General features: G+C 40.7%; 2 protein-coding genes across 3 annotated transcripts; one reads left to right on the top strand and one right to left on the bottom strand.

Annotated features, from left to right (window-relative positions):
* The first annotated feature begins 182 nt into the window (after positions 1 to 182).
* LOC116209993 (dirigent protein 16-like) lies at positions 183 to 1,185 on the top strand. Its single transcript, XM_031543769.1, has one exon. It carries the CDS (start codon positions 293 to 295, stop codon positions 1,061 to 1,063), a length of 771 nt encoding a protein of 256 aa, XP_031399629.1. The 5' UTR covers positions 183 to 292; the 3' UTR covers positions 1,064 to 1,185.
* A 71-nt stretch (positions 1,186 to 1,256) lies between these two features.
* Positions 1,257 to 25,365, bottom strand: LOC116209991 (transformation/transcription domain-associated protein). Of its 2 annotated transcripts, none has more exons than XM_031543767.1 (35): positions 24,883 to 25,365; positions 23,817 to 24,535; positions 23,218 to 23,343; positions 23,040 to 23,125; positions 22,369 to 22,477; positions 21,895 to 21,990; positions 21,697 to 21,759; positions 21,549 to 21,608; positions 21,013 to 21,081; positions 20,296 to 20,377; positions 20,118 to 20,170; positions 19,916 to 19,981; positions 18,610 to 19,842; positions 17,312 to 18,295; positions 16,547 to 16,882; positions 16,152 to 16,410; positions 15,842 to 16,064; positions 14,889 to 15,276; positions 13,754 to 13,903; positions 13,454 to 13,675; positions 12,314 to 12,535; positions 11,094 to 11,741; positions 10,514 to 10,774; positions 9,861 to 10,208; positions 9,170 to 9,570; positions 8,318 to 8,747; positions 6,643 to 7,944; positions 5,907 to 6,167; positions 5,538 to 5,828; positions 4,812 to 5,267; positions 3,882 to 4,313; positions 3,492 to 3,770; positions 2,568 to 3,119; positions 1,895 to 2,104; positions 1,257 to 1,655 (listed from the first exon to the last, which is right to left on the bottom strand). In XM_031543767.1, the coding sequence occupies exons 1-35, from the start codon at positions 24,959 to 24,961 to the stop codon at positions 1,536 to 1,538; spliced, it is 11,616 nt and encodes a 3,871-aa protein (XP_031399627.1). In that variant the 5' UTR covers positions 24,962 to 25,365; the 3' UTR covers positions 1,257 to 1,535. The 2 variants fall into 2 exon arrangements, with proteins under 2 accessions (XP_031399627.1, XP_031399626.1); XM_031543766.1 differs by having other exon boundaries at positions 19,916 to 20,014.

The raw sequence follows: 25,365 nt of genomic DNA on the forward strand, positions 1-25,365 counted from the left end.
TGGACTAACAGGCTGCAATGAAAGGATAACTACTCCATCGAAATATCTCACTATACATATAATGGACTAACAGGCTGCAATGAAAGGATAACTACTCCATCGAAATATCTCACTATACATATAATGGACTAACAGGCTGCAATGAAAGGATAACTACTCCATCGAAATATCTCACTATATATATAATGGACTAATAGGCGCCATTGCAGCACATCGATCATCGAAAACGAAACATTTTGCTCTGCCATAGCCATTTCATGTAAGCTGTTTCGTACATTCAAACTCTTTGAAGATGTATGCAGCAGGCACATTACTGTTGACCCTCCTTGCTGTGCTGCTCGTTTTTCTCGTGCACCCACTGATGGCTGCAGTAGCTGCTGGGGAAGGATCAGCAGCTGGGACTGAGCCAATCATTGAGCTGTACATGCACGACATTCTTGGGGGCAGCAGCCCTACGGCTAGGCCGGTCACAGGCCTGTTAGGGAACATATACAGCGGCCAGGTGCCTTTTGCGAGGCCACTCGGGTTCTTGCCCCCAGAGGACGGGGTGGCCATTCCCAACGCGAATGGTGTGGTTCCCACCATTAATGGAAATAACGGAGTCCCCTTGGGGACTGGCCTAGCTGGGACGCTGTTTGCACCCAATGGCCAAAACCCAAACCAAAATCCAAACAACGTCCAGACTCAGCTGGGTCCCGATGGGCTGGGCCTAGGGTTCGGGACAATCACCGTGATCGACGATATCCTCACTTCCAGTCCTCAGCTGGGTTCTCAGCCCATCGGCAAGGCACAGGGAGTGTATTTGGCAAGCTCTGCCGACGGAACGACGCAGATGATGGCATTCACAGCCATGATGGAAGGCGCTGAATACGGGGACACCCTGAACTTCTATGGAACGTTCAAGATTGGGAGCGCCATGTCGCGTCTATCGGTTACTGGTGGTACTGGGAGGTTCAAGAATTCGTGTGGATTTGCTGAAGTGAGGTCGCTCATCCCAGAAGGACAAATTGCTTCAGGTGGCGTCGAGTCACTACTGAGGATCACAGTCCATCTCAAGTACTAGTTGGGTTTTATGTTATTGATATGATGACGAACATTATCGTGTGATGTTTTTCGAAATTACAGAATCTAAGACATGTATGTTTCCAATTTGTGAAATATCCCAAAGCACTTGTTTCATGTCTAGCAAGTCGTGAAATCAAAACAAGATAAAAGCTCAACCGATGAGGTAAACTTCGAACATCCAACTTTGCGAATATCAATAATATTTTCATAATTTATAATAACTGTTGGTAATGTATAATTATCCAAAAGTTTTCCCTTTCGATGAAGGAATCCGAATTTTGAATTACAAGTTACTATCCCATCTAAGTACAAAACATACCATATGTACAGTAGAGATATACACAAACACACACAAACTTATCCTACTTACTACTGGAAGCTCTAACCCTCGGAAAATCTACAGTCTATCTCCTAAGTTAGAACCAAGGATGCCTCGTCGGATCCATCATAGATAAGTCCTGTCTCCTGAGTTAGAACCAAGGATGCCATGTCGGGTCCATCATACATAAGTTCCGAGGAGTCAATGCTGCTTCTACCAATTCCATCACACCCCGCTGTACCGACTGCGGTGGGTCCATGGCATTCTCATCCTGAATCATAAGAAGTATGAAAAGGAAACATTACCACCGTGAAAGAGTAACATCCGATAAGAAAGACTATTGCTGGTGGAAAATGAAAAAAACATTGCAGCTCGAGCTCAAGGTGGCTTTCATTCCATCCATCAAGATTCTCATGCCAAAAAGCTAACTCAAGATTAGAAATCCATCCCTGTATGTATGAGGGCTGGGTCCAATAACGACAGATATTCTAATTAAACACAATCACTTACCTCTTCGGAGTAGAACTGAGGTGATATCCTGTTTATGCGGCCAATCACATGCTCAACATTGTTAGTGATCTTGTGCTTGAAGTCTGCGGGATTCAAACTTCCTCCACCAGCGAGAGAAGCCATAGGCATGCCCAATGGTCTCCTCCAAGACCACGACAGCAGCTCATCCCGGAAGAACATGGCCAGTTGATGCCACAAATGCTGGTATTGCTGCAGCACATTGAACATGAGAAAAGTTAAAGATGCAATTCCTCAATAGAACAAGCTGGGGACTGATTTTGAAAAACAAATTTAAGTTTTCTTCTTTATTTTTTTTTTCATGTAAAACACACGTGAGATATTTTTCATCTCAGCATATTCTTAAGAAAAGAAAAATCTCTCGGCTTCCTTTTCAGAATAATAGAGGTCAAATTGTTATACTCTCAACTAGCTTGCCAGATCGCATTATAGGCACAGACTATTAACTAACGTATCTCTAAAATGGTTCACATCATGGAAATAAGTTTGCATGAATGATCAACGTCGGTCAGGTTTCCACATTTCTCTAATTCTTGGGCTGCCCAAGTTAACTGAAAAAAGCCACCCCATGCCTTTCATTAAAAACAGAATTTTAACCTTTAAAGAGAAGGAAAAGGAAAATGACACATTTTCCAACAAACCAACCACAGCTTACCTTCGGTGATGTCACAGCCTGGGCTGCCGCACACATTGAGGAGACGATGAGGCCTTCTACACCAAAGTGCGAGAAGAAAGCCTGCATATTTCTCGTTAGTCTGAAGGGAACAGGCTCGTTGAACTCTATCATGCCATTCGCATCATATGCAGGGTGGAAGTCCGTCTGGAATATCTTCCCAGTGTTCTTCGCAAACAAGATCTTGTTCGGAGATCTCCCACCAATCTGGAGCATGAAGGACATGAAGCTTGACAGGGCCAACTGGACGGCGAACTGCTTCTTGAAGGCCCACATGTGGTTCCCATTGTGGAGAGTCTTGTACATGTATTGGGAGAAGATATTGTCCGTCACAAGGTTCTTTGTTATGTCATTGTAGGCTTGGAGCCGGAGATCAACCACAGCTTCAGGGGAGACTTGGCCCGATATCGCTTGATTTAGCTGCTCCTTGAAGTAGGTGATTGGAAGATCAGCCTCCCGGTCATTGCGAGCACAGTGGTTCTCATACACCTCAAGGAACGTGCTGTACATTAGGTCGTCCTCCACCATCCGAACCTGTTGAGTAAACCCAATGATCAGCCCAGAGACCTTTCATCAATGCAAAATAACCATACTTATCAATGAATGGAGAGACCGCAATCACAGTTCATTGGTTAGTATATCAAACATTACTTTTAAATGTTTTTTCATTATGCACATTACTGAATGACGCTTGCCTCTTAAAAAATTTCCAATTTAAGTCAATGCTTCAATATTTTCCAACATCCTGAACAAAATTCATGCAGCTTTCTAATTGGTAACTCCTACTTGTTTCAAGTCATTGTCCTGTTCTAACCACCAATTAAAGAGAGAACTGGTTCAACCACATACACGATCAACCCCTCCACAAAGAAGCAAGCAAAATCTTCACTAGAAAGAGCTTACAACCTGTGACCAAACTGGGATAATGATGGGCGTGTGAATGTACAAGTGCCGCCTTCTCGACTCTTTGTGCTTGTCAAACATCTGGTTCATGACTCGGAATAGCTGAAGAATACGTTCATCACTCCGAGCATTAGGAGGCAGAGATGTCTGCACAATAAAGTGGCGTTGAGAGCCATCGGAGCCAATTAAAGTCAGTCGCCTGAAGCTGCTTCCATGTCTTCGCACAATAGGAATATCGGCTCCTACTCTGTCCAACTTCACTGTGTGGTCTGGTGCAATTTCCTATGCAATATGAGAGTGTTAGACACCACTAAGTCTAAATCTAAACCAGAAAAGCATCAACAGCTTCTGTTAATAAATATATGTAGGCAGATATTCATCCAGAATATTCACCTGGTCGGTGAAATATTGCCCTGGAACCTCCACATCGACAACATGGAAATCGCGCAGGACCCTGCTTTCCTCCTCCAACTTCAGAACAGCAGGGAACCTATCTTCCACATTGCTCTGTAGAATATTTTTCCAGTTCTTGAGCCGCTCAGTCAGCTCCGAGAGGGTGGAAGGGAAGGTGGTGGTGCTCTCTGGGTCAAGGTCCCGCTCGAATTCTTGCTTATACTCCCTTACGAACTCCACATGCTTATTGACTGCATCGGCCGAGAAGCAGGCTCTGCAGACTCCTGAGAGCTCCTTTTTGAGAGATTGCGGGACCTCTGCAGTGGTGGCAGTTGGATATTTATAGCAGCGGTGGAGGAGGGCATTGACCACTGCAAGCAGCCTCTCCTCGGGCAGAGTTACAAACCTTGAGCCAATCTCTGTGAGCAGGATCTGCAGCAAAAAAGGAGTATTCCCCCGCATTAAGAGAAAGTATAACAAGGCAATCCCCTTGGGAGGAAGGGAAGCTACAGTAAGGATAAAAAAATTTAACAAGGCGATCCTCTTGGGAGGAAGAGAAGCTACCGTAAGGATAAAAATTAGAACAGCCTGCCTAATGTTACTTTCTCCAGAAAAGGATCTTCGACTTTTCTGATTCTATATCAGGCTTGAAAAAACCACTCCTTACAGATTTCTGATGCTATTATTCTAGTTATATCTTTCCATATAGTCATTGACAAACAATAGCGTAGAGTTATATCCTATACCGATCAAGAGAAGTAGTGAAAGAACAAACATTTGTATTTTATTTGTCCAAAAGGGGGAAAGGAAATTGAGTAGAGATGAAAAGCAAAACATTGAAAAGGTGAAAACTCTTCTCCAAAGTAGACGCATTAAATATATCACAAGAAGGCATTAAAGAATAAGGATGCACATAGAAGATTTCATCACCTCAAGCTCAGTAGCCAAATTTGAGTGCTTGCTCCTGAGAGCCTCCATTATATCTTTTGCAGCATCAAAAGCACTAGCCGCAGAAGCTACCAAACCAAGAGCACTATTACGCCTTAATGCATTCTGACTGCTGTCGCCCATGTTTGAAGAGCCTTGTTGCATAGATTGTTGCTCATTTCCGCTGTGGATGCTGCTATCCGTCACTGCAGATCTATCAGGTTCTTGTCCATGACTTCCACCGTCATGAGGTCCCATCCCACCACTTGATGATTGTGCACTTTGATGGCCTTGATTGTCTGCGGCCAAAGCAGGCCCACTGTGACCAAGGGAACCTGCACCAGGGCCGGGCATATTTTGCTGCATTCTCTGCTGAGCCATCGCCATTCTACCATGCTCCGATTTATTGGCCACATCACGGCGTTCAAGCAGATATGTGCGGAGCCAGTAGTAAAGAGCCTGAAATTGGAAAACAACACAAATCAGTTTCTTTTCCTACCGCTGATGGAGGGATTTTTACCGAGCTAGCCCCAGCACCGGAACGCGCCACAAGTCCATTCCAAATAAATCTAGACCTCTTCAGGAAATACATGTGTATCAAAATAGAGACATATATCGCCACACCAGTGCACTCCTTGAAACACATATCTGGCCCACTCAGATTATTTTTTGCCTTTTACACCACTGATAAGATCTGTGAAATTAAGGTAATGGAAAAAGGATTTTCACCTGAGGGTACACGGTGGCGATCTTTAGTAGAACGAGTTTGCAATGAGGTGCTTCTGTCCTCTGTAAGGACAGGAGTAGCTGCGGAATCCACGAAAGCCAAACCCAGTGCGGAATTTGATCCAAACACTTATCAAATGCCCGACCCACAGGCTCATTGGGAGTGTCAAAACTGAGAAGATAGAGAACACGAGCGAGATGGCTTCGGGAGTTGGACACACCAAATCTGATACCTTGAAGGAAGCAGCTTACAGCATACTCTAACCAAATCTCATCATGAGATTCTTTGTAAGCCTGTGAAAATAGGCGTTCCATAAGCAAAGGGCTAAAAACTGTCTTGACTATAAAAACATTAAAGAAATGATTAATTACCATATCACAATAGCTTCCCCAACTTATCCACCCTTTGGGCAAATTCTTGAACAGGCTGAGGGCATTTGAATATGCAAGATTAGCACCTTCAGAATCATTTAGCTTTAGCAAGAAATCTCCCTTGATGCGGAAGATTTCAGCTTTATGTTTGGGAGGAAAATATTCCAAGTTAGTACTATTGATCAAATTTAGACCAGTGTTGAGCTCGCCCTTAGTTTCCAGGTATGCCTTTGCCTGTTCGCTTATCTTAACAAATGCCTCCTGTGGATAATAATTCATATCATCAAAAAGATGCCAACAAAGGCCCACAAGCAGAAATAGGAACAAGATCATTAGGATTTGCAGACAATCTTATCCGTAGTCAAACGTAGCCTAGATAACACACATTAACTCCCATTTCCAAGGCACAGTGATAACTTTATCACTCTGTCAAGTAGTTTCCTTTTGGCATGGTGTAAAAAATCTAAAGTTAACCATCACATGATCACAACCACCATAAACCCCACGATTTAGCCAGGGTTCTTATGGATATAACAGAGCATTATCTAATAAATACTAATAGTACATAATCTAATAAACTAACGGAAAAGGGAACTGGTAAGCAAGTGACCAACTCAATAAGAAAACTGGAATGGGTTGGCTGGGGGTTATGTAAGAACCAGGTGGTTTAATTATTTGCACATCTCAGTCAAATAACTGGAACTGCAAGAGCTCCAGTTACATGCGATTTGATTACCTGAACCTCCATTGTTGAATGTCCGTACATCTTCTCAAGTATGGTGACACAAACATCATAAAGCCCCTGCTTACGAGCAATGTGAGCAAGCTTGTTCACATTCCACGCTTTGTCTCGGTACCCTAGGTGGTGAAGCTGCGGGTTCGTACTCCCAAAATCCTTAAAGGCGTCGATCACAACGTTGTACATCTCATTCCTCCACTGTAGCAGATCATACCAAACAGACATGTTGTCCCACTCATTGGGTGTTCGAAGCCTCCATGTCTCTAAAATATCCTTCAGATCTGCATACAAACTCCCATGGGCCCCGACCATGGAATTCCCTGAGTGTTGCTTGTTCCCATTGGAGATGTCCATGAGAACCCTTGCAGATTCTTGGACTTCGACTAGCTGCTGAAACTGCTGTAGGAGGGAAACCCTTGCATGAACTGACATTTCAGGGAGTTGCCACCATTGTTCTAAAGCAAGATCAACCCCCTTCCCAACCATGTTCTCAGCATCTGTTACCCCATTTGTGTTTCTATCATGAAGAGCAAAGAACGCCTGAATTAACCGTAGTTTCGGGGTTTCCTCTACCTGGGCCTTGGGGATCACTTGATCCTTCAAGTAAGACCAGTCCGGCAGTTTCCAGAGACTGTCAAGAAGAATCTCATAATTCTCAACACTCTTTCCAAAGTCCACAAGGGCATCCCACTGACTCAGCTGAGTAGCACAATGAAGCCACTGCTCTTCCCATAAACACATCTCTGCCTTGGGGACAGTGTTATTATAAGTTCCCTGAGTTGCCTTCACCATAGCTTGATAAAAGAGGCTCTGAGCCCGATTCCAGTAACCATGTTGAACTAAAGAAAGTCCTGCCTTTGTTTCTGCTGTAACAGATCTCTTTTTCCACAGACCACATCTCATGTCCTCCTCATTCAGTAAACGGTAGAGCTCAGCAAGAGATTCAGAGCATTTGGTCTCATTCATGAATAGCATAACATGGCTTTCTAAAAGGGCCAGCGCAATATGCCAAGCATTGTAAGTTTTGCCAATGTACTTAATCAGTTCACTGGGCATTCGAGGCTGAGGATGGCTCAACTGAAGTCCTTCTAAAAGTGCTTGCACGACGTTTGGTCTGCTCGTTTGCTGCTTCTTGTGGTAGTCCTTTGATAATAGAGTGATCATGGGCTTAGCCAAAGTTACCTGTTCTTCTTTGTGTAGAGTTACCCAGACAATAGGAAACACAAGCACCCACAAATGGTATGCAACATTCGGATCGGTATGAGCAAGCTCTCTCAGGGAAACAACAAGATCCGCCACCTATTACAAGTTTAGTAGAAAAAGGAAGAAACAAGGCTTAATGTTGGAACTCAAGTCAAATGCAAGTGGACCATGATGACAAGAACATAAAGAAGAGCAATAATGAGATGCTTAGTTCTCACTAAAAGGGAAAATTAAGTTTTCAATTTGCAACATATAATGAGGAAATGAGATATATAGGTGGAGAAGTTTGGACATTAGTCTTGAACCAAACAGAACATGAACCACATGATAAAAGAAAACAGAAGGAATGGTAAAGGCATCTTCATTGTGGTATTCAAGAATCATTGTTAATATTTAGAATATGCTGATAAATGATTCTAAGAACAAATAAAAATAGATAAAATTAATATGCCTTCACCAAAATCGTTACCTGAAGCTTACTCATCTCATTGAGAAATTTGGCATGCTTAAGAACCAGCCCGTCAAATGTTAAAGGAGCATCTTCAGAGCCCTCTGGAACATCAGTGACCATGGGCTGTGTAGTCGTAGAATCATCAGGAGAAGAACTAGACACGAGAGGAGAAACCCTGGCAGAATTTGAAGCGAGTGTAATAGGTTTGTCCACCACTAGTATTGCAAGAAGGAGATCAAGACCTTGTTTGAGCCAGAAAACATCTCCCAGAGCTTCCCAGTCCTGAATCTGAATAATATACTGTAGCCTCGCAAACAGTGTTTTCCCGATAGATTCATTGTAAAGTGCAAAGAACTTTTTTCTCATTTCTGGATCCCTTGCTCTCAGACCCAGCATGTATTGTCTCTCTACCTTCTGAAACACCTCTTGGCGTAAGGCTAATGGATACCTGAAGTTAATGAGAAGATATTTTACAGTCACAGATGAATACAATCCAGCACGGTAGAACATACTATCACATTAAGCATATTATACTTAACATATGCAGGCAAAAGTGATGTAATTATATGTGAATAGATCAATAATTAGCAAAAAAGAATAAATTCTTTACAAATTAAAAACCAAATGAATGGGACCTTCAGCGGTAATATATTCAATTATCATTTTCCATATTCAACTTAAACTATTAGGCTGAAATTGATCCTCAACATATAAGAGGGAAATGGAGAAAAATTAGATGGACTAGAAGTTTCCAGGACAATGAAGTGCTCTCAAAAGTGTGTATAGATGTTCGCAGCATGAAAAAGCTGGATATCACCCTATTCATTTTATATATAATAATATAGATACGTAACTAGTTAGATCTCTTACTTGGCCTCATTAGAACAAATTCCATAAAGAAGCTGGAGGTATTTACTATCCCATTCCTCAAGAGCACTTGGAGAGAAATTCTGCTTATCCACCTGTGAGAGCTTCTGAAGAAAAGCAACTATTTCCTTCGAAGAAAGAAATGCACTCGAGCCCATTTTGTTGAAGTCGTCTTCAATCCACCCCTTGATTACATCAAGTATACAGAGCAGAACACTTGGATCTGTTCCCTTCTCTGATAAGAGGACATTCAAAGTCTGGATTGTAGACCTCTTACAGTCAGGAACAAGCATGACTCTCTCGTTAATAAGTTTCAGAGCTGATTTCAGGTTCGAGATGACCGCCCCAACATCAGCACCTTGACGTGAAGAGGTAACTGCAGAGTCTGCATCCGTTCTTTGACCCTGCATGCAAAGATCATCCACCAAGAAGATTTTTGTGGAAACTTCAGTAAATAGAAAAGCCTGAATAAATAACATGCTGCTAAGAACACAGCTCTGACCATTTTGGAGAGTGCATTTTATATTACCAGGAGCTTCCTACATATAGTAGTAATCTCCACCACAAAATATCATTAACCAGATCACCCGGCGAATCTTAGGGCCTTGACGAGTCATGTTATCAATGCAGAACTTCGATATCTACTAAATAATTGCAGATCATAAAATGCTACACGAAAGAGCAGGTCCCATACCTGTTTCAAATGGGACCCAGCAGAGGAACTCATATCCCGCGCCAGTCTTTGAAGGATGCGGACCAAGATATGGGGATCAGTAAAGTTCTTATGCACCTCATTTAAGGTTTTCATGACAAGCAACACGAAGCTGATTGAATTGGAAGAGTTATCTTCAACAGTTGCCTGAACAGAAGTGACAGCACTTATGTGCTTCTGTATCAGCTCATCAACTTTCTGATATAAAAGCTTCACATCCTGGGGAGTCGTAGGAACATCCAATGGAAAAGCAATGAAAACCATCTTCAGTAAGGAGCATAGTGACTTCCCAGCATCCAACATCTTGTATTTGAAGCAGGGTTCAAGAATCTGGCACGAGAAATTATGCATTAGTGCCCAGGGAAGTAACTTAAGAAAAACTAAAACAGTATATACTGTTATCTGTTCCTTTTCTGGCTAGATCGACAAAAACTTGAGAGGCAGAAGTATTCAAGAACAGGAGGCAGAGACGTAATGAATACAGATATATTAATCAAAAAATCTATATATTCCGTATTAAAGAACCTGCCTCCAGGATTAGTAAAATGGAAATTCTGCTTACAAAAATATGGATGAAAACTTAATAACTCGGACAACAAATTGGGAAAGGGATGATGGGCTACAAAGGAACATACTTGAGAAATCTGATTGATGTTGTTCCTGATGAATAAGTGTGGCTGTTTCTCCAAAACCTTGTTCATCACATCTAAACCCTGAGCCAGAGCTGTTGAAGGGTCCTTTGACTGAGAAGGTTGTATACTGCTGAGCAGCTTCTCGAGATAATTGAACTTGACATTGGCATTTGGCCAGACCTCCAAAGCCTGTGAAAGGAGTTCTAAAGCTTGCTTGTACATGTTGCTCGCTTCCTTGTCCTTAGGCTCTATCACTAAGGCAACCTGTTTGAGATAGTAAGGACCATTTAAGGATCACACATGATGACACTGCCATAATCACTATATATTATATGCTAAGTTTCCTGCAAGCTCAAGGAAATCTTTGAAAACAAGGTAGAGCATAGAAATGAAGATATTCAATAGCAAAATCACAATTCAAGAAACACAGGCCCACTTAAGATTACAATTTCAATAAATTCATCAAAGCATTCATCAGATATGACACATTTAGGTAATCACACCACTCACGCATCAGGCATCACTCGTTCCAGCAGACAAGTTTCTATAAGTAGTCTGACAGATAAAATTACCAGTGACTCACCCTGATGAGAAAGTTGATAATCATCTCCTCCATAGCGGCATTTGGCTTAAACTCTTCATCAGGCTGACCACTGGGCCCGGGAGTCTCTATATTCGGGATAGACGAGGGCCCTCCTGGGGACATGACACAGATTGCTTGTAGGCCAGGCTCCACCTTTACCCGCTTAGACAGGTCATCTGAAAATGCGGGCCCATCCACTGGACGTTTGGGATCTGGGGCAATAGCATTACTAAGTCCCTCGCTGTTTTGAGCAGGCGCATCAGGATCAGCTACCACTTTCATCTCATTCTGCCTCTGCCTTTCCCACCCAACCACCAAGCCAGCAAGTTCAATTGCAAGGCGCCGATTCTCTGAAGTAGTATTGTAAGGAAGCCCCAGGCGGCTTAGAGAATTTACCATCTGAGGCACAAACTGTGCTCTGCAGCTGTAGAAGAGATCTGAGTGGCGGACAATGAGTTGGAAAATATGAATAAGATTAGGAATTGAGTGGCCTTCCTCAACAAGTATCTTCTTTGTGTATCTTATCCAGATAGGCATGCGAGGATCCTGAGGCAACCTTCGGGGTAGTGCAGGCATTAAAATATCAAGAGCCTGCTTGACCAACATCTTATTTTCTGGTTGGCACGTTCTAAGAAGTGCAACAAAAACCTGCAAATTGATCCCAAATATCTTTTTATAGTGAAGAGGACGATATCATGGCATTTGTAGGGGCCTTAACAAAATTCACGCTGAAAGCAGCATGAACTAGGCACACGTGGGAAGACCAAATTATTACTTCACACGATTAAATAAAAATTATTAGGATAAACTGAAGGACCAAAAGTGGAGGACCAAAAGCATATTTCTTCAGAGCACTGTAGATAGAGAAATGAATCACCAGTCGGAGGCCCAACCAAAATTACAAATATGTTATCAACACTTCAAAGAGTTGGTTAAATGAAGAATGGGCAATGTTAAAAAGCTTAAAATAAAGAGAGGGAAGTTGAGATATGGCTAATGCTTCAAGCACTAAGATTTGTCTTCTCTAGAGCATGTTATTCATAATCGTAATGTCTACTTGCTTGAATAAAACAAGCGAAACAAAAAAAAAATTCAACAAAAGAATAGATTATGGTTTACAACTCAATCATTTCAATATGCATTTAAAAAACAGAAGACAAATAAGAATTGCTTTGCTCTGATGTCCTATATATATATATATATACACTCATAAAAGGTACCTGGAGTATTATCTTTTCCGGGGCCTGATAAGCCTCCAGAAAATGGCAAACATTGACAAAGGCCCACTGCTTACTGGCACTATCCTCTCGTTTGAGATGATTCCAGCCAAACTTGATGAGTTCTTTCCTATGTTGGACGAGATCAGTTTGGAGATATTTAAGTAGTAATGTGGCAAGCTGCAGAAGCTCTATTCTAAGAGGTTCATCATACTCAGCAGAAACCTAAGGAAAAGCAAATGTCAAAAGAAGCAAACCAAAATTGATCAACCAATTATCCAACTGAAACATTATTAATAACTCCAGCCAATTTTGTTAAATAGAAACAAATGCAAAACCAATATTCCTAAAAGAGACCCTTTAAGGAACCTATCCAAGGAACATAACAGGTCTCAACCTGTTGAACAGTCAGTGGCTCAAACTCTCTCTAATTCAAATTTTTACTAGTTTTTCATAATACCAAGGACCAGTACCACCCATCCAAGTTCTCCTTTTCATTAATTGTCTTCTTTCAAGATTCCAAATCCATGAAAAGCTAACTTGCAAATTCCAAATTTCTCTCTTCTTTGAAAGGTTAAGATGAGCAACCACTAATCAAAAAGGAGAGCACGCCCAATATTGACACTAGCAAACCAGGCATGCAAGAATCAATCGTGTTCACAACTGAAGGTATAAATCTCATTTTCAACCCAACTATACCAAAATGTACATTGTCTTCTTAAAAATAAAATCTAGCAGCATTTTAACAGCTCCTTCTCCATTTGGTTCATAAGATGGAGAAAGAAATCACATTGGCAAATCTATATATCCAAGACCCAATTTACGATTTAATACCCATGTGAACAAATTTTCTGGAGAGATAATCCTTCGAGGTCAGCAAATTTTTTTACTTACTAGCCACCCTAATTACAAAATAAGGAAGAAAAGTTTTAAATCCCAAGAATCATATCAAAGACATGCAGTTAAATGTCCACTTAGAACGCTTCACACAATCCGCCAGGTCTGGTCCCATTCCTACTGTAAGATATGGACCTGGAAAGACTCTCCTTCCTAATTCTACTGTTTCCAAAACACAGTTTCATAAATCTCATAAAGTGTATGAGACAGGGAAACTTATAGTGAACATCCTAGACAGATAATCACCTCTTCAGGAGGATCAAGAAGCTTCTCGACAATTGTTTTTATGATGCCAGCATCAATGACTTCCCAGGTTTGGCCATTCTGAAAAGCATGCGCAAGCATAGGAAGAATGAGCATCTGCATTACCACCACCAAGTGACTGTGTCCTAATTGTTTCGATTGGAAAAGGTTCAGAAAATGCAGGAGAATTGACTTCTTCATAGCAGGTGGATAGCCTTCCGCAACCTAGAGGGGAATATGAAGTTTCAATTAGCATATCATGAAATAGTCAAGCTGTAAACAATTAATTGTTACAATTGATACCTCGATGATGTAAAATTCCTTCAGAAAAGTGAAGTCAATGCGAGTGTGGAACAGGAAGATGGAGAGAACGTCAAAAAGAACATTTAATTCAGTATTGCCTTGCCGCAGGTAGTTCAAGAAGCACTTGACAAGCCATTTGCTTTCTTTTACCTGTTCAGTGAATTATAATGTTAGCAAATAAATGTTTGCTCCACAACAGAGATAATGATGTTAGCAAATAAATTTGTTACTCCACAGCAGAGAGATTTCACACAGTTGCATTTCACTATCTAATGTCAATCAGCAGATAATCAATGAGCAGGGATATGACTGAAACAAACAGAAATTTCAGCAAGTGCCATCATCTTCTATGTTCAAAAATCTATTTGAAACACCACATCTCCAAAGCATTCCACAGTAGACCCATGTTATAAGGTCAAGAAAAATGCAAAGACATTCAAAAGAGGTAAAACCAAGAAGATTCCAAAAGTTCGCTACACAAGCATTAGTTCTGTACTTTCAGAAGAATATAAGTGAAGTCAAAAGAACAGTTCGAAAATCTGAAACATACATCTGCAGATCAAAAGATGGCAAAAGCATGCAGAGAGTCCCACTCATGAAAAGAACAATACAGCTGAAAGAGCTTCCTTCAGCCTCAAGAAACAAGTTGTTTCTAGAGTCTACTCTAAATTCAAACCCAAATCTAATTAGATAAAACCAGAAAGGTGGATTTGAAATAACAATATTTCCTAATTATTTCTCATTCCTCGTTGGTATTCATCCACCCTATATTAGTTCATTAGTACATTACTACAGTTGCCAAAATATAAGATCACATCTCTAAAGATTTAACAAATCCCAAAATTCTTGATGTTTGTGAGACTCCAACCATATACAGTATCAAGACCAATTTTAAAAGACTTTTTGTGCTGCCTGGAAAAAAAAAATAGCATCGCAAATAAAATTCTGTTTTGCCCATTTCCTCTTTCACCAGCATCAGGTGCAATAAGCGAGAGAACCGAGAGGGTGCCAGTCCCCATACCAGATGATATATAAACGATCTACCAAAAAGACAAGGCGTTGAAACATATATAGCTATGTAAATTATATTTTTAAAAAAAGGACGACTAAATGACAGTTCTGCCAGAAAACTTACTTGCACCAAATCCAACTCCTGTTCATTTCGCAATCGAGCTATTCTCGCAGGTGATTTCCATATATGTACCAGAGTATCAAAGACAATCCTATTACTCTGCAACCAACCAGGTATTAATTTCACCAGTGTTTTTATAAGAGCCAGACCCTGAAAATACCCATCAGAAGTTGAAGCAGGGCCAGAAGCTGGTAACTTAGAACCATCAGGCGGGGGAGCAGCTCCTCCTTCATCACCTCCTGCAGCTGGGGTTGCAGTGGAACCAGGGCCGGTTGCAGGTTCAGATTTTGGCATGAATTCAGGAAAAGCATTCGCAAGTATTTTCTGCGGCGACTTTGCAAGTTCATCTCGCAAAGTTTGGCCCGCATCAGAACGAATTATATACATAAACCTGGATGGGAGATACAATTCAATAAATTAGTTGCAACCAAAGCAAAAAGGAACAGCTTTAATATGGTTCCTATACTTTGTAGCATGAGCAAATTTGGTCCTTGAATAATTTTTTGCCACCAGTTCGGCCATATACTACAATCTTTCTGGTTGTGTTTGTGCTTGCACGTTCTGGCTGGCATGACATACAATAAATTTTATTAAAAATAGATTTTATCAAGTGCGGCACTACACTACGTCTACAGCAAACTTACTTCACTTCTATAACAAAAACTGTAATCTCAAACTAAAAACAAAGAAGGAAAGAAAAAAAAGTATTATCTGAAGCTCATATGACACTATCAATAGGGATACCTTATTGGACTGGATTTCCCTTTTTTTTGGCTTAAATTAAATGGGTTAAGTTGAGTTTAGGGTTATGGCATGGAGCCATGTAGATTGAACAATTAATCTAAAACGATACCATAGAGTAATGGGTTAACCTGAAGACAAGTATATAAAATGATTGCAGGTGCAATGAGCCCTTTAGCCAAACCTAAAACATCTTTCACAGGATAAAGCCTTACCGCCGAAAATATTTGGGCTGACCTAGTCGGGCAAGAAAATAATCAACGGCCTGTGCTGCATATTTGTTCAGGAACTTTGTGAGCGGCAAGCGGTAGGGGCTGTTAATTTCACTATACACTTGTCCCGGAGGAAGGGCCCCTTCCAAATCAATGGTCAAGGTAACAAGTTCATCAAGGAACTTAGAAGCAGCATTTGGAAGCAGGTGGAAAAGTTCAATTATGGCTGCACAGGGGGGGAAAAAGTATCACCAGATTATGCAAGACGCACAAAAATTATCTAAAAGTAGGAGCAGAAATTAGATGCATTTACCAGAAGCAATTTTCGGTTCTTCACCAGCCTTCCATGATTTCTGACTTTGTGCAAGTTTCTCAGGTTCCAACCATTTCTTTAGGTGCTCTAACAGCTTGCCGCCCAAAGTGACATTGAACCAATTGGATAAAAGCTCAAGGAGGCGAGCCAAGCCTTGCAGGAGGGGCATACTAAGATTTTTGGTATGGGCCAAATTGACCAATATAGGCCTGAGGCTGCTTTGCAGAAGTTCTTTAGGCATCCGTTGCTGATTGATAACCTAAAGAAAATGACATGCACCATAAGTAACAAAATAAAAAACCAGCAACCACCTACAGTCTACTGCAACAACCAAACTGATCAAGACCATTAATTACAAGGAAAAAATAGACAACAAAACGGAACTTCACAGATACCTGCCGGAGACCTTCCTTTGCAACAGCAACAATCTCTGGCGTCCTACACGTCAACGACTTGAAAAACATAGATATAATCTTAGCACGTAATTCGGAATGATTTGGTGTTTTGAAATCTGCCCATGCCATCGTGGTGCACAATAGCTCAATGCAAGCAGTGCGAAGTTTGTTTAGAGATGTAGCAACTTTCGGGTTCATGAACTTCACAACCCAGACATTTTCATCAGCCTCTGCGATTTGTAGAGCTTCTTGAAGAAAGCTAACCAACTCCTGAGTCAGCTTCAGAAGAGGAGGCCTCAATGCCAAGCAAAAATTTAAAGCAGTAACGGTTCCCACCTGTAAACCATCAACAAGAATTACCAAAGCATTCCCAAATTGATATAAAGGACTATTAATTCTGTTCATGACACGATCTCTTCCTCTAATTTTGTGCAAACAAGTGAACAACAATATATAATGTACTGTATTAGAAGCAAAATTAATGAAATTCAGCAAACAGAATATTCACAACATTCTCATTGCCGTCCGCTACATTTATCCAATAAAGAAAAATTGAATAAGTCATTTTATATTATATGGAGCATTGATATAAAATATTGTTTTAATTGCATGACATTACAGGAAAGTGGGAACAGGAGTTAGAGCATATGCAAAAGAGAACTTAGTTCATGAGGTAGGTTAAAAGGATAGACTTCAACCAGTTTTAACATATGTAGTTATATGACATAGATAAGATACATACCAGAAAATAGAAAAATTCCTTACCTGTTGATCAATAGTCTTAGAACGAAGTGGCCGCACTATAAGGGGCTGAAGAAGAGGTTGATAAAGCGGTTCAAGCAGCTCTGATACCTCACTACCAGTCCGACTGGCCAACAGAGCCAAACAAGACTGCACGTTCTTTCTCACAGTTAAAGATGCATTGGAATTAAATAACTCTTGAGCAAGGAATTCAACCACCCCTTGAAAACTCTGCTTCCGTGGTTCACTGTTCGCATCATCAACATTATTCACTACGCGAAGGACTTGTGTAAGCACTTGACTAGTCTCTTCTTGCTCCTTTGTCGCATAAGTGGGAAGCTTCTTAAGAACATACACCAGAGCCCGCACAATTTTAACTTGGAAAAGGCACAAAGTCTCAACAGTCACTTTTCCAACCAATGCACTGAGTCCCATCACGCCGCCCATCTGTGCTTGCCAAGTGTTCCCATAGCAACAATGCAAGAGACGAGGCAGCAGTTGCTCAAAGACGGGAATCCTAACACTAGGTGGTGGAGAGTAGACAGGATTCATTGATGGGCTAGAAACAATCATCGGGGTACTAGGTCCTGCTCTAGACATCATAACATCAGCATGTTTTGTACGAGCAAGAAAGAGGAGAGTTTCAGCAAACACATTCAACGCACTAACGGCAGCTTTGGCACGAAGCCTGTTTTCATCGGCGAGAACATCAACGAGAGCGTCCAAAAATATCAAGGGATCCAATTCTTTCAAGTTAGAACCGCTACTCCTTGATCTGGTGCTGACACTGGCAGTTGACGAAATGCTAGGAGCCCCGGCAGCAGGATTACTTGACAAGTGGTCAATATAAAATATCATCGCAAAGTGGCGACAAATGCTAGATAGGAAGTCATCTTTGGGATCATGTAGATCAGGTTCTGCACTGGCAGCAATAATGGTCATCAAGAGAATCTTGAAGACAGACTTTTCAGCCATAAGTTGAGTCTTCGTCTTCACCCCTAAGTCTGCCTGCAGGTTTCAGTTACAGATATTCTATCATCAAAATGAAAGCCAAATGTCGGGTAGCTCATAAATCATCACCAAACTTGACAGGAAGTATTAGCTTATAAAGATATACATGGATGATTTAGGGTCAGATGAAAAAATAATAAAATCAAACAAGTAAACTGAATAAGTGGAATCCACTTTAATGACTTTAGACGGACTGAGGCAGGCAAAGAAAGAATCACTGAGAGCATATAAAGATGTGTTATAAAATTAGAACTGAGTTAAATGGCCCCAAATGATCAAAAGAAGTAATGTTTAGACAGCATGAAGCAAACCTTTATATCCAAGGACTCAGACCTCCGCCAAGAAGCATCAACGTTAGACACCAATAAGGTGGACAACTGCTTGGGAGTATAGCCCTCATCAGCAACATTTCCAGGCAAATTAAGCTGAGATGATAGGCAAACGCGAAGAAATTTCAAAGCTTGCTTCCTGTAGAAGGCATCAATTCCGCCATTTTTGTTCATAACAGCTGCTACTGCAAGATTTATAAACCGATCCAAAGGAACCAGAAATGGCGTTTGGGGTTCAAAAGTAAGAATCAAACGAAGCCCGTGTTCTGGATTATCCTTGCACTCGAGGGCAAGGGGCTCTTTGAGGAAACGCCTATTGCGACCACCCAACTTGCCAAGGAGTTGCAGTGACTTTCCACCCCAAGGATAAGGTGGAGGTCTCAAGTGAGACCACAAGGCTAAGATAACCTCAGACATTACGTTAGCCATACTAGGTTCCAGGAAATCAGGATTCAGACTATCAACCCAGAACTCGAGTGTCCTCAAACCCAAACTGACTAAGTCATCGCTTCCCTTGAGACACCAAACCAGAGGCTTCATAAGCCGAGTTAAATAAGGCAATAACGAGCTCAATCGTGCAGGCAAAGTCAAGCATAGCTCCAGCAACAGGTCCCTCATATCTTCTCCAGTGGGACCCTCCAGCATAGTTAAAAGCATGTTCAAGCAAGGTTGCAACATAGGAACCAATTCTCGGAGTAGGAGTTCAAATTTGCATCCTGAAAGCGGCCGAAACATCATTCGAAGAAGTTGCATATAAGCAAGAGGCTTTTCCACTTCAGTCGCGCTTTTTATGCAAGTTTCCATTATGACAGGAACATGAGGCTGTAGGATCCTCTCGAACTCTGCTGGAGCTTTGGCAACAGCACCAAATATGAACCAAAAGAGCTGCAACACCAGCTTTGCAGCTGGTGAATCAGGATTCTTCAAGACATCAAGTTTGCTACTCACAAGGAAATTGACCAAAACATCAGCAAATGGCCGGTACACTTTATTTGCTTGCAGGAGAGTAGAGAATATATGAACCAATTGAGTGTTTGAGATCATGCACTCAAAAAGCTCAGGCATGCACAGAGAGAACATGTCCATAAGATCCCGAGGTTCCATGATTGCCAATATCTGAGAGAACAGGTGGAGCATTTCCCTTTCCTCATCCTTCTCTTTGAAGAGGGCCAAGCAATGAACACCACTCTTTAGAACACCGGCAGCTTTTGATACCTATTAAATGATGTGGTTAAGCAGCGCTGCAGAAAGGAATGCAAACTAAGCAGACAGGTTCGATCTACAATACCTCATCTTCTCGCATCCCTTTAAAACCTTGCGATGCTGGCATACTGGTAGAAGGTGAAACAAGCACCTGTTGATGAGTTCCATGTGCAGAAGAAGAAACCTAACCATCAAAAATTTATCCAAGGTAGAATACCTATATACTAAGAACAAAGATTGTAAACATATTTTATAATAAAGAAAGGCTATTGAATTGAAGAAGGAACCTGAGGTCTAGGGATATGGGCATGAGTTATACTCCATATAATTGTCTTCATTCCTGAAAACGATTTCAGCATAAGAAAATTAAAATGATATCAGGAACAAAGTAAATAATAAGATATATGAACAGAAAACAAATGCTGTCCTGATCAGGATAGAAGACATAAAAGAAACTTGACATACCCATCACCAATGTCTTAATCAAATGCTTACAATCATTCACCTCCTTTGCATGCTCTATAGGAACCTGCATATTGAGAACTGCCTGCCAGCATAGTATAGGAAAAGATTTCAGCAAATTGAAATGCAACTTATTGCTCTTAATAAGCATTGCACCAAGCAAAGAACTTCAACAAATTATTGACTAACAAAAACACAAATTATTGGGAAAAGGTAACGCTAATAACGAGTTAAGTCTCGTGCAACAGAAATGCAGAATCAGTGTCCACCCTCGAATCATTGAAATTTCATAACTTTTCACTATTAGGCAGATCAAATCAGAGTATGATGTCCATCAGATATTTCATATAACCCATTTTTTTTTATCACAGAACCAAAACAGATAATGCAAAGGAGTACAGCAATCATGACAACATGATTAATGTTGCTCAGTGATCCCAATTTACATCATGGAAATATACGCATTGCAATGATATAACCATAAATAAATCACTCCAATTTCAAAGATTCCAACTTGTTCTAGAGCGATGGACCGAATTTAAAGTAATAAAATTACATATAACAGCAGTTCAGTGACTATTTTTATCACTCAACAATCAGAACAGAAAGCAGATAGGGCCAAGATACAAACTTGAGCACAAGTAATGCGCACCCACTAAAGAGAATTATGTCAACTCAGAAAACCAATCGGGGAAAATATTACAGAAAAATTCAAAGAACCTGTACTGGAAGTTCAAGTTTAGCCTTCAAAGTTGCTCGTTCCTTTCCATCTTCCCCTTCCTCCAACAACTAGAGCCACAAAAAAGACAAAAGCATTAAATAGATAATTAAGAAAATCATGTAGTCTTAACCAAAACAGACAATTAATACCCAAAAATTTGATGGAGGCAACATATTTTGAGGAGCATTGTTTGGTATGTAGGGGAGCATTTATTGATACATGAGGGCACATATATAATTATGACTGTAGGAGATGTCAGTACAGTAGCTGTGGATGAGGCAAGGGAATTCGATAATTGTCTTAGAATAATTTTAGCAATACCCCACAGGAAAGTCACAAGCAACGATGCATAGAGTGAAAACTCAAATTTAAGCACCAGACATGAAAGATCAACCAAATAAGATGTGTATCTATATGCAAATCAAAGAAGCTAGAATCTTAATTAATATTCTAGAACAATTGACAAGCCTACATAGGTGACATTTTAACAAAAGGACAATGGAAAATACAACCATGATGACTGCTGATAAACTACCTGGGGAATGGTACGCTTGAAAGTACTGAACTTCCCGACAAATGCATCCAGTATACGTCCCTAAAACCGTGAACAAATACTTCATAAATGCCAAAGGGTAATACATCAAGTTACTAACTAATGTAATTGCCAAAAGCAGAGCTCGAACCAGTAATATACGGGCTTCATCCATAGATGGCTGATCAACACCTTTCTCAAAAATTGGCTCCACCTTCATTTCATGTCAAAAAATAATAGAATGCAATCGGTAAATCACAAACCACATGAAACCAAAGGCCCACAAGCCAATAGTACAGTATAAAATAGTTTAATAATCAAAAGAACAGGAGCAGAGTAGCAAATTTACCAGATTCAACATCAGCCTAGCACACGTTGTATGAATGCTAAGTGACAGTGAGGCATCGTGCATGTTGCTTGAGAATAAGTATATAATCCGCGATAACTGCATAACAGAAATCTGTCATCAGAATCGCTTTAAAGAGATAAATTAAACAGGCAACATCAAAAGGTCCCCGAAAGGCTCCCAAAACCATCCTTTTGTTTAGGTGCATATATGAAAAATCGAACGGCTGATGTGAAATCAAAACAGAAAACTCTTGAACTTGTAAAAGAAAGGCTTTGTTTGTATCAGGAGCAGCCCTTAACGAAACATTAATTGCTGATCCAGAAGAATATGAAATAATACAATTCAATTCAGTGACAGTACCACAATTTCAAAGATATAAGCAAAGAACTGATTTCCCCAACCAATGCCCTTACACTTATTGAAAAGGAGAAGAAATGCCAGAAATTCATGCACTATAGAATAAAATAATTTGACCTGTGAGAGGGAGAGATCCCCACGAACATGATGCACAATCTCTGCCAGTAAACTATAAGCTAATGGCCTCAAGGTCTCAAAGCATGCCCGACCAGGTCCTACTAGCACTCTGTTAGATCGTGGATAAGGCAAACAGTAGCCAAAAAGATCAGAAGATGAGCAGATGTCATAAATTTATGGATCAAGATTTCTGAAATAAATCTAACATAATAAACGCTTCAGAGTTGAGAGAACAATTGCATATACATAGGTGCACCAAAAACAACCAAATTAGGTTGTCAAATTATATATTTCATCAATTTTTCAACAAATAATTACTTCAGAGAAATTAAACTAAACATATTATTCCAGATAGCTATCTACATTAGAAATTGTCCGACTTGTGTATGAGTGGAACTGAGGACCTGATACAGTATTTTCAAAAAGAACATACTGGATATGTTATCTGTAAACAATTTGATATCGTTACGCTTTTCTGACATTGATTCAGTATATCTAACTTGTGCATTTATCTTTTACTGCTTACAAACATATCTTCCAGAAGACAAAAGGCAAAAAAAAAAACATTTCAAAGATTCCCGTAGAAGAATAAGCTTGGACACTGATTCAGAGAGAGAGAGCTCAAAATTTTAATCAGACCATCTGCAATGGTTAAGATTGAAAATAATTACCTCTCTTCCAAAAGTGTGTCAATTAGAGGAAATAAGCCCCTCTTAAAATCCGTCCCCAGAACGTGCTTTAACGCAACTAACAATTCCTGCATCCGACAATTTGGAATTACATGAAATCCACAGTCCAAAGCCCTAGAATATTCTTACAAAAGGAAGAGTTGATAATTAGCTATCTCACCTTTCTGGTAGATACAGAATCGGAACACGTTACAAGCAGGTTCACAATACTTCTACATATGCTTTCCTCATGTGGTCTAATATAATCCGCAAAACTCTTCAGCAAATAAGTCAGAAAAGAAACAGTCTGCATTTACAGAAAAAAGAAAAGGACGATGAGCAACAAAGACAAATGTGCACCCACAAGATGACCTGAACTAACACTAAAAGATTCCCATATTAACTAATAATGCATGCAATCTACCAATGTATGGAACTTCCTTCTCATTCTCTACAGTTAAAAGCATATATCAAAAGGGCAATCCGATTCCAGAGGAAGCACAGTAATAAAAGGAATGCTCATCTCTGTTTCCAGGGTATCAGAACAAACCTCAAATTTATTCACACTAACACAATACAGCGTGAAAAAGTTAAGTAAACATTGACAAATTTGTTTTGCTATTTGCATTAGATTTAATTTAGTTGATTCGACTTGTGGTCATCTACTTATCTTATCAAGAAAGAATTTTATTGCCAAAAGCCTGCTGTGCACCAAATATTCAAGCTCCCCAAGATAATTTGTTAAAACAGATTCTATAAAAGGAAACATTGATAACATACCTTAACCTGAGCACCCTTTAGCTCAAGGAAATGAGGTTTTAGATGGGGAGGAACCTTTTCAGGACCACGAACAGATATAGCAGCAACCATCAGAGGCAACAAGTGAGGTATATTTGTCTGCACAAGCCGGCCATATAATTGAAATAAAAACATGACCACAAGTGGACTTTCTGTGACTATCTTGAAGGACCGAGTGCTTGGGTTTAGCTCTCCAGTTCCACTGTACACAGTACCAGGAGGAGAAATTCCTTGATCAGAAGTATCCATTGGGCGGACATCTTCACTTTTCACTGCTCCGCTCTCAAAGAAATGGCTGACAGTCGCACTGAAATTCTGGTAAATCTTGCACACAAAGTCTAGAAATGGCTGCACCTCAGTTTCTAAAGTCGGCCTAAAATTTCTCAGCAAATCAAATATAATCCTAATGCAGATTAAGCCGTTCTCCTCGTTGTCAGTAGTGAGAACTTGCATGGCAACCTTCAGTAGGTCCTGAACGAATGGCCGCAGGACTTCACTGTGCGGCAGACGGTTCAGTATTTCCACTATCACATTACGAAGCTTGTGCTCCGTATTATCACTGGATTGTGGTTTCGTGATTTTTAATAATATCATGGAGAACGCCTGGAAGTACCACTTTAGAAAATTCAGATATTCCGCCGTATGGGCTATCTCGAGGCTGTCCCGTACCTCCACTGCGAGATTGTGCCTCGCCTGCATTGCTGTTGGAAAATAAAAAAGCACCCAATGAATATTTCCAGCACAAACTCAGGTCACTTCAAAGCGGACACATCTCAAAAACACATTTTTTGAACATCATTTATATCCATACAAATTCATTAAAAAAAACTATTTTGATGCATTTGGCTTAAATAATCGAATGAAATAGCTTCACGATCGATACATCCCATCTAATTCTTCATCTTCCGTATATAGTTAAGCAGAATGGCAACCTCAGAAGAACTCCTTTGCTGCCGAGTCTCTTTTCTCGGAACTACAAGACCATTACAGGCATGGATACATGGAAATCGGGTGGTTCAAACAATTTCTGCAAGCTCAGTGTACTTACGTGTTAGCCCAGGAGAGACGCTGACATCGGGGTCCAGCAGCTGCCGCGAATGCGACTCGAAATTCTGAATTGGACCCATGGTTTAGTAATTCCAGGAGGGAAGAAACCATAAAAACCCTAGCTTTCCGAAGCCCCAGCAGGATCGAACGTTGGATAGCAGTCCCTGAAGTCCCTCGCCGGGCAGCTATACAGGGGCACCGCCGTGAAGCTCTCGATCGCAATAAACTGCCAGCAGCATGGCACGAGACTGAGAGAAGGGTGGGGAGGAAGAGGAACGGGCAAGGGAAGAATTTACTGAGAGAATTGAATCGAGTGAGAAATTTAGGGTTTATGAAGTCAAGGGTTCTTCGTCCAGTGAAGGGTTCTTGAACCAGAGAGAGAGAGAGAGAGAGAGAGAGAGAGAGAGGATTTCCCGTCCGTCTGGGCTTTCAATTTTCCGGTGAACAGAACCGCTCTGCTCTCGGCCTCAATGTCCGAAAAAGT

The sequence above is a fragment of the Punica granatum genome, chromosome 6 (assembly GCF_007655135.1).
Source record: "Punica granatum isolate Tunisia-2019 chromosome 6, ASM765513v2, whole genome shotgun sequence".
Taxonomy (NCBI): Eukaryota; Viridiplantae; Streptophyta; class Magnoliopsida; order Myrtales; family Lythraceae; genus Punica; species Punica granatum.

Coding starts and splice junctions, on each gene's coding strand:
- LOC116209991 (XM_031543766.1), bottom strand. CDS start 24,961: ATGGGTCCAATTCAGAATTTCGAGTCGCATTCGCGGCAGCTGCTGGAC. Junction 9,571..9,860: donor CTGGGTCCCATTTGAAACAG/GTATGGGACCTG, acceptor CTTTGCATGCAG/GGTCAAAGAACGGATGCAGA. Junction 7,945..8,317: donor ATGAGATGAGTAAGCTTCAG/GTAACGATTTTG, acceptor AACTTGTAATAG/GTGGCGGATCTTGTTGTTTC.
- LOC116209993 (XM_031543769.1), top strand. CDS start 293: ATGTATGCAGCAGGCACATTACTGTTGACCCTCCTTGCTGTGCTGCTC.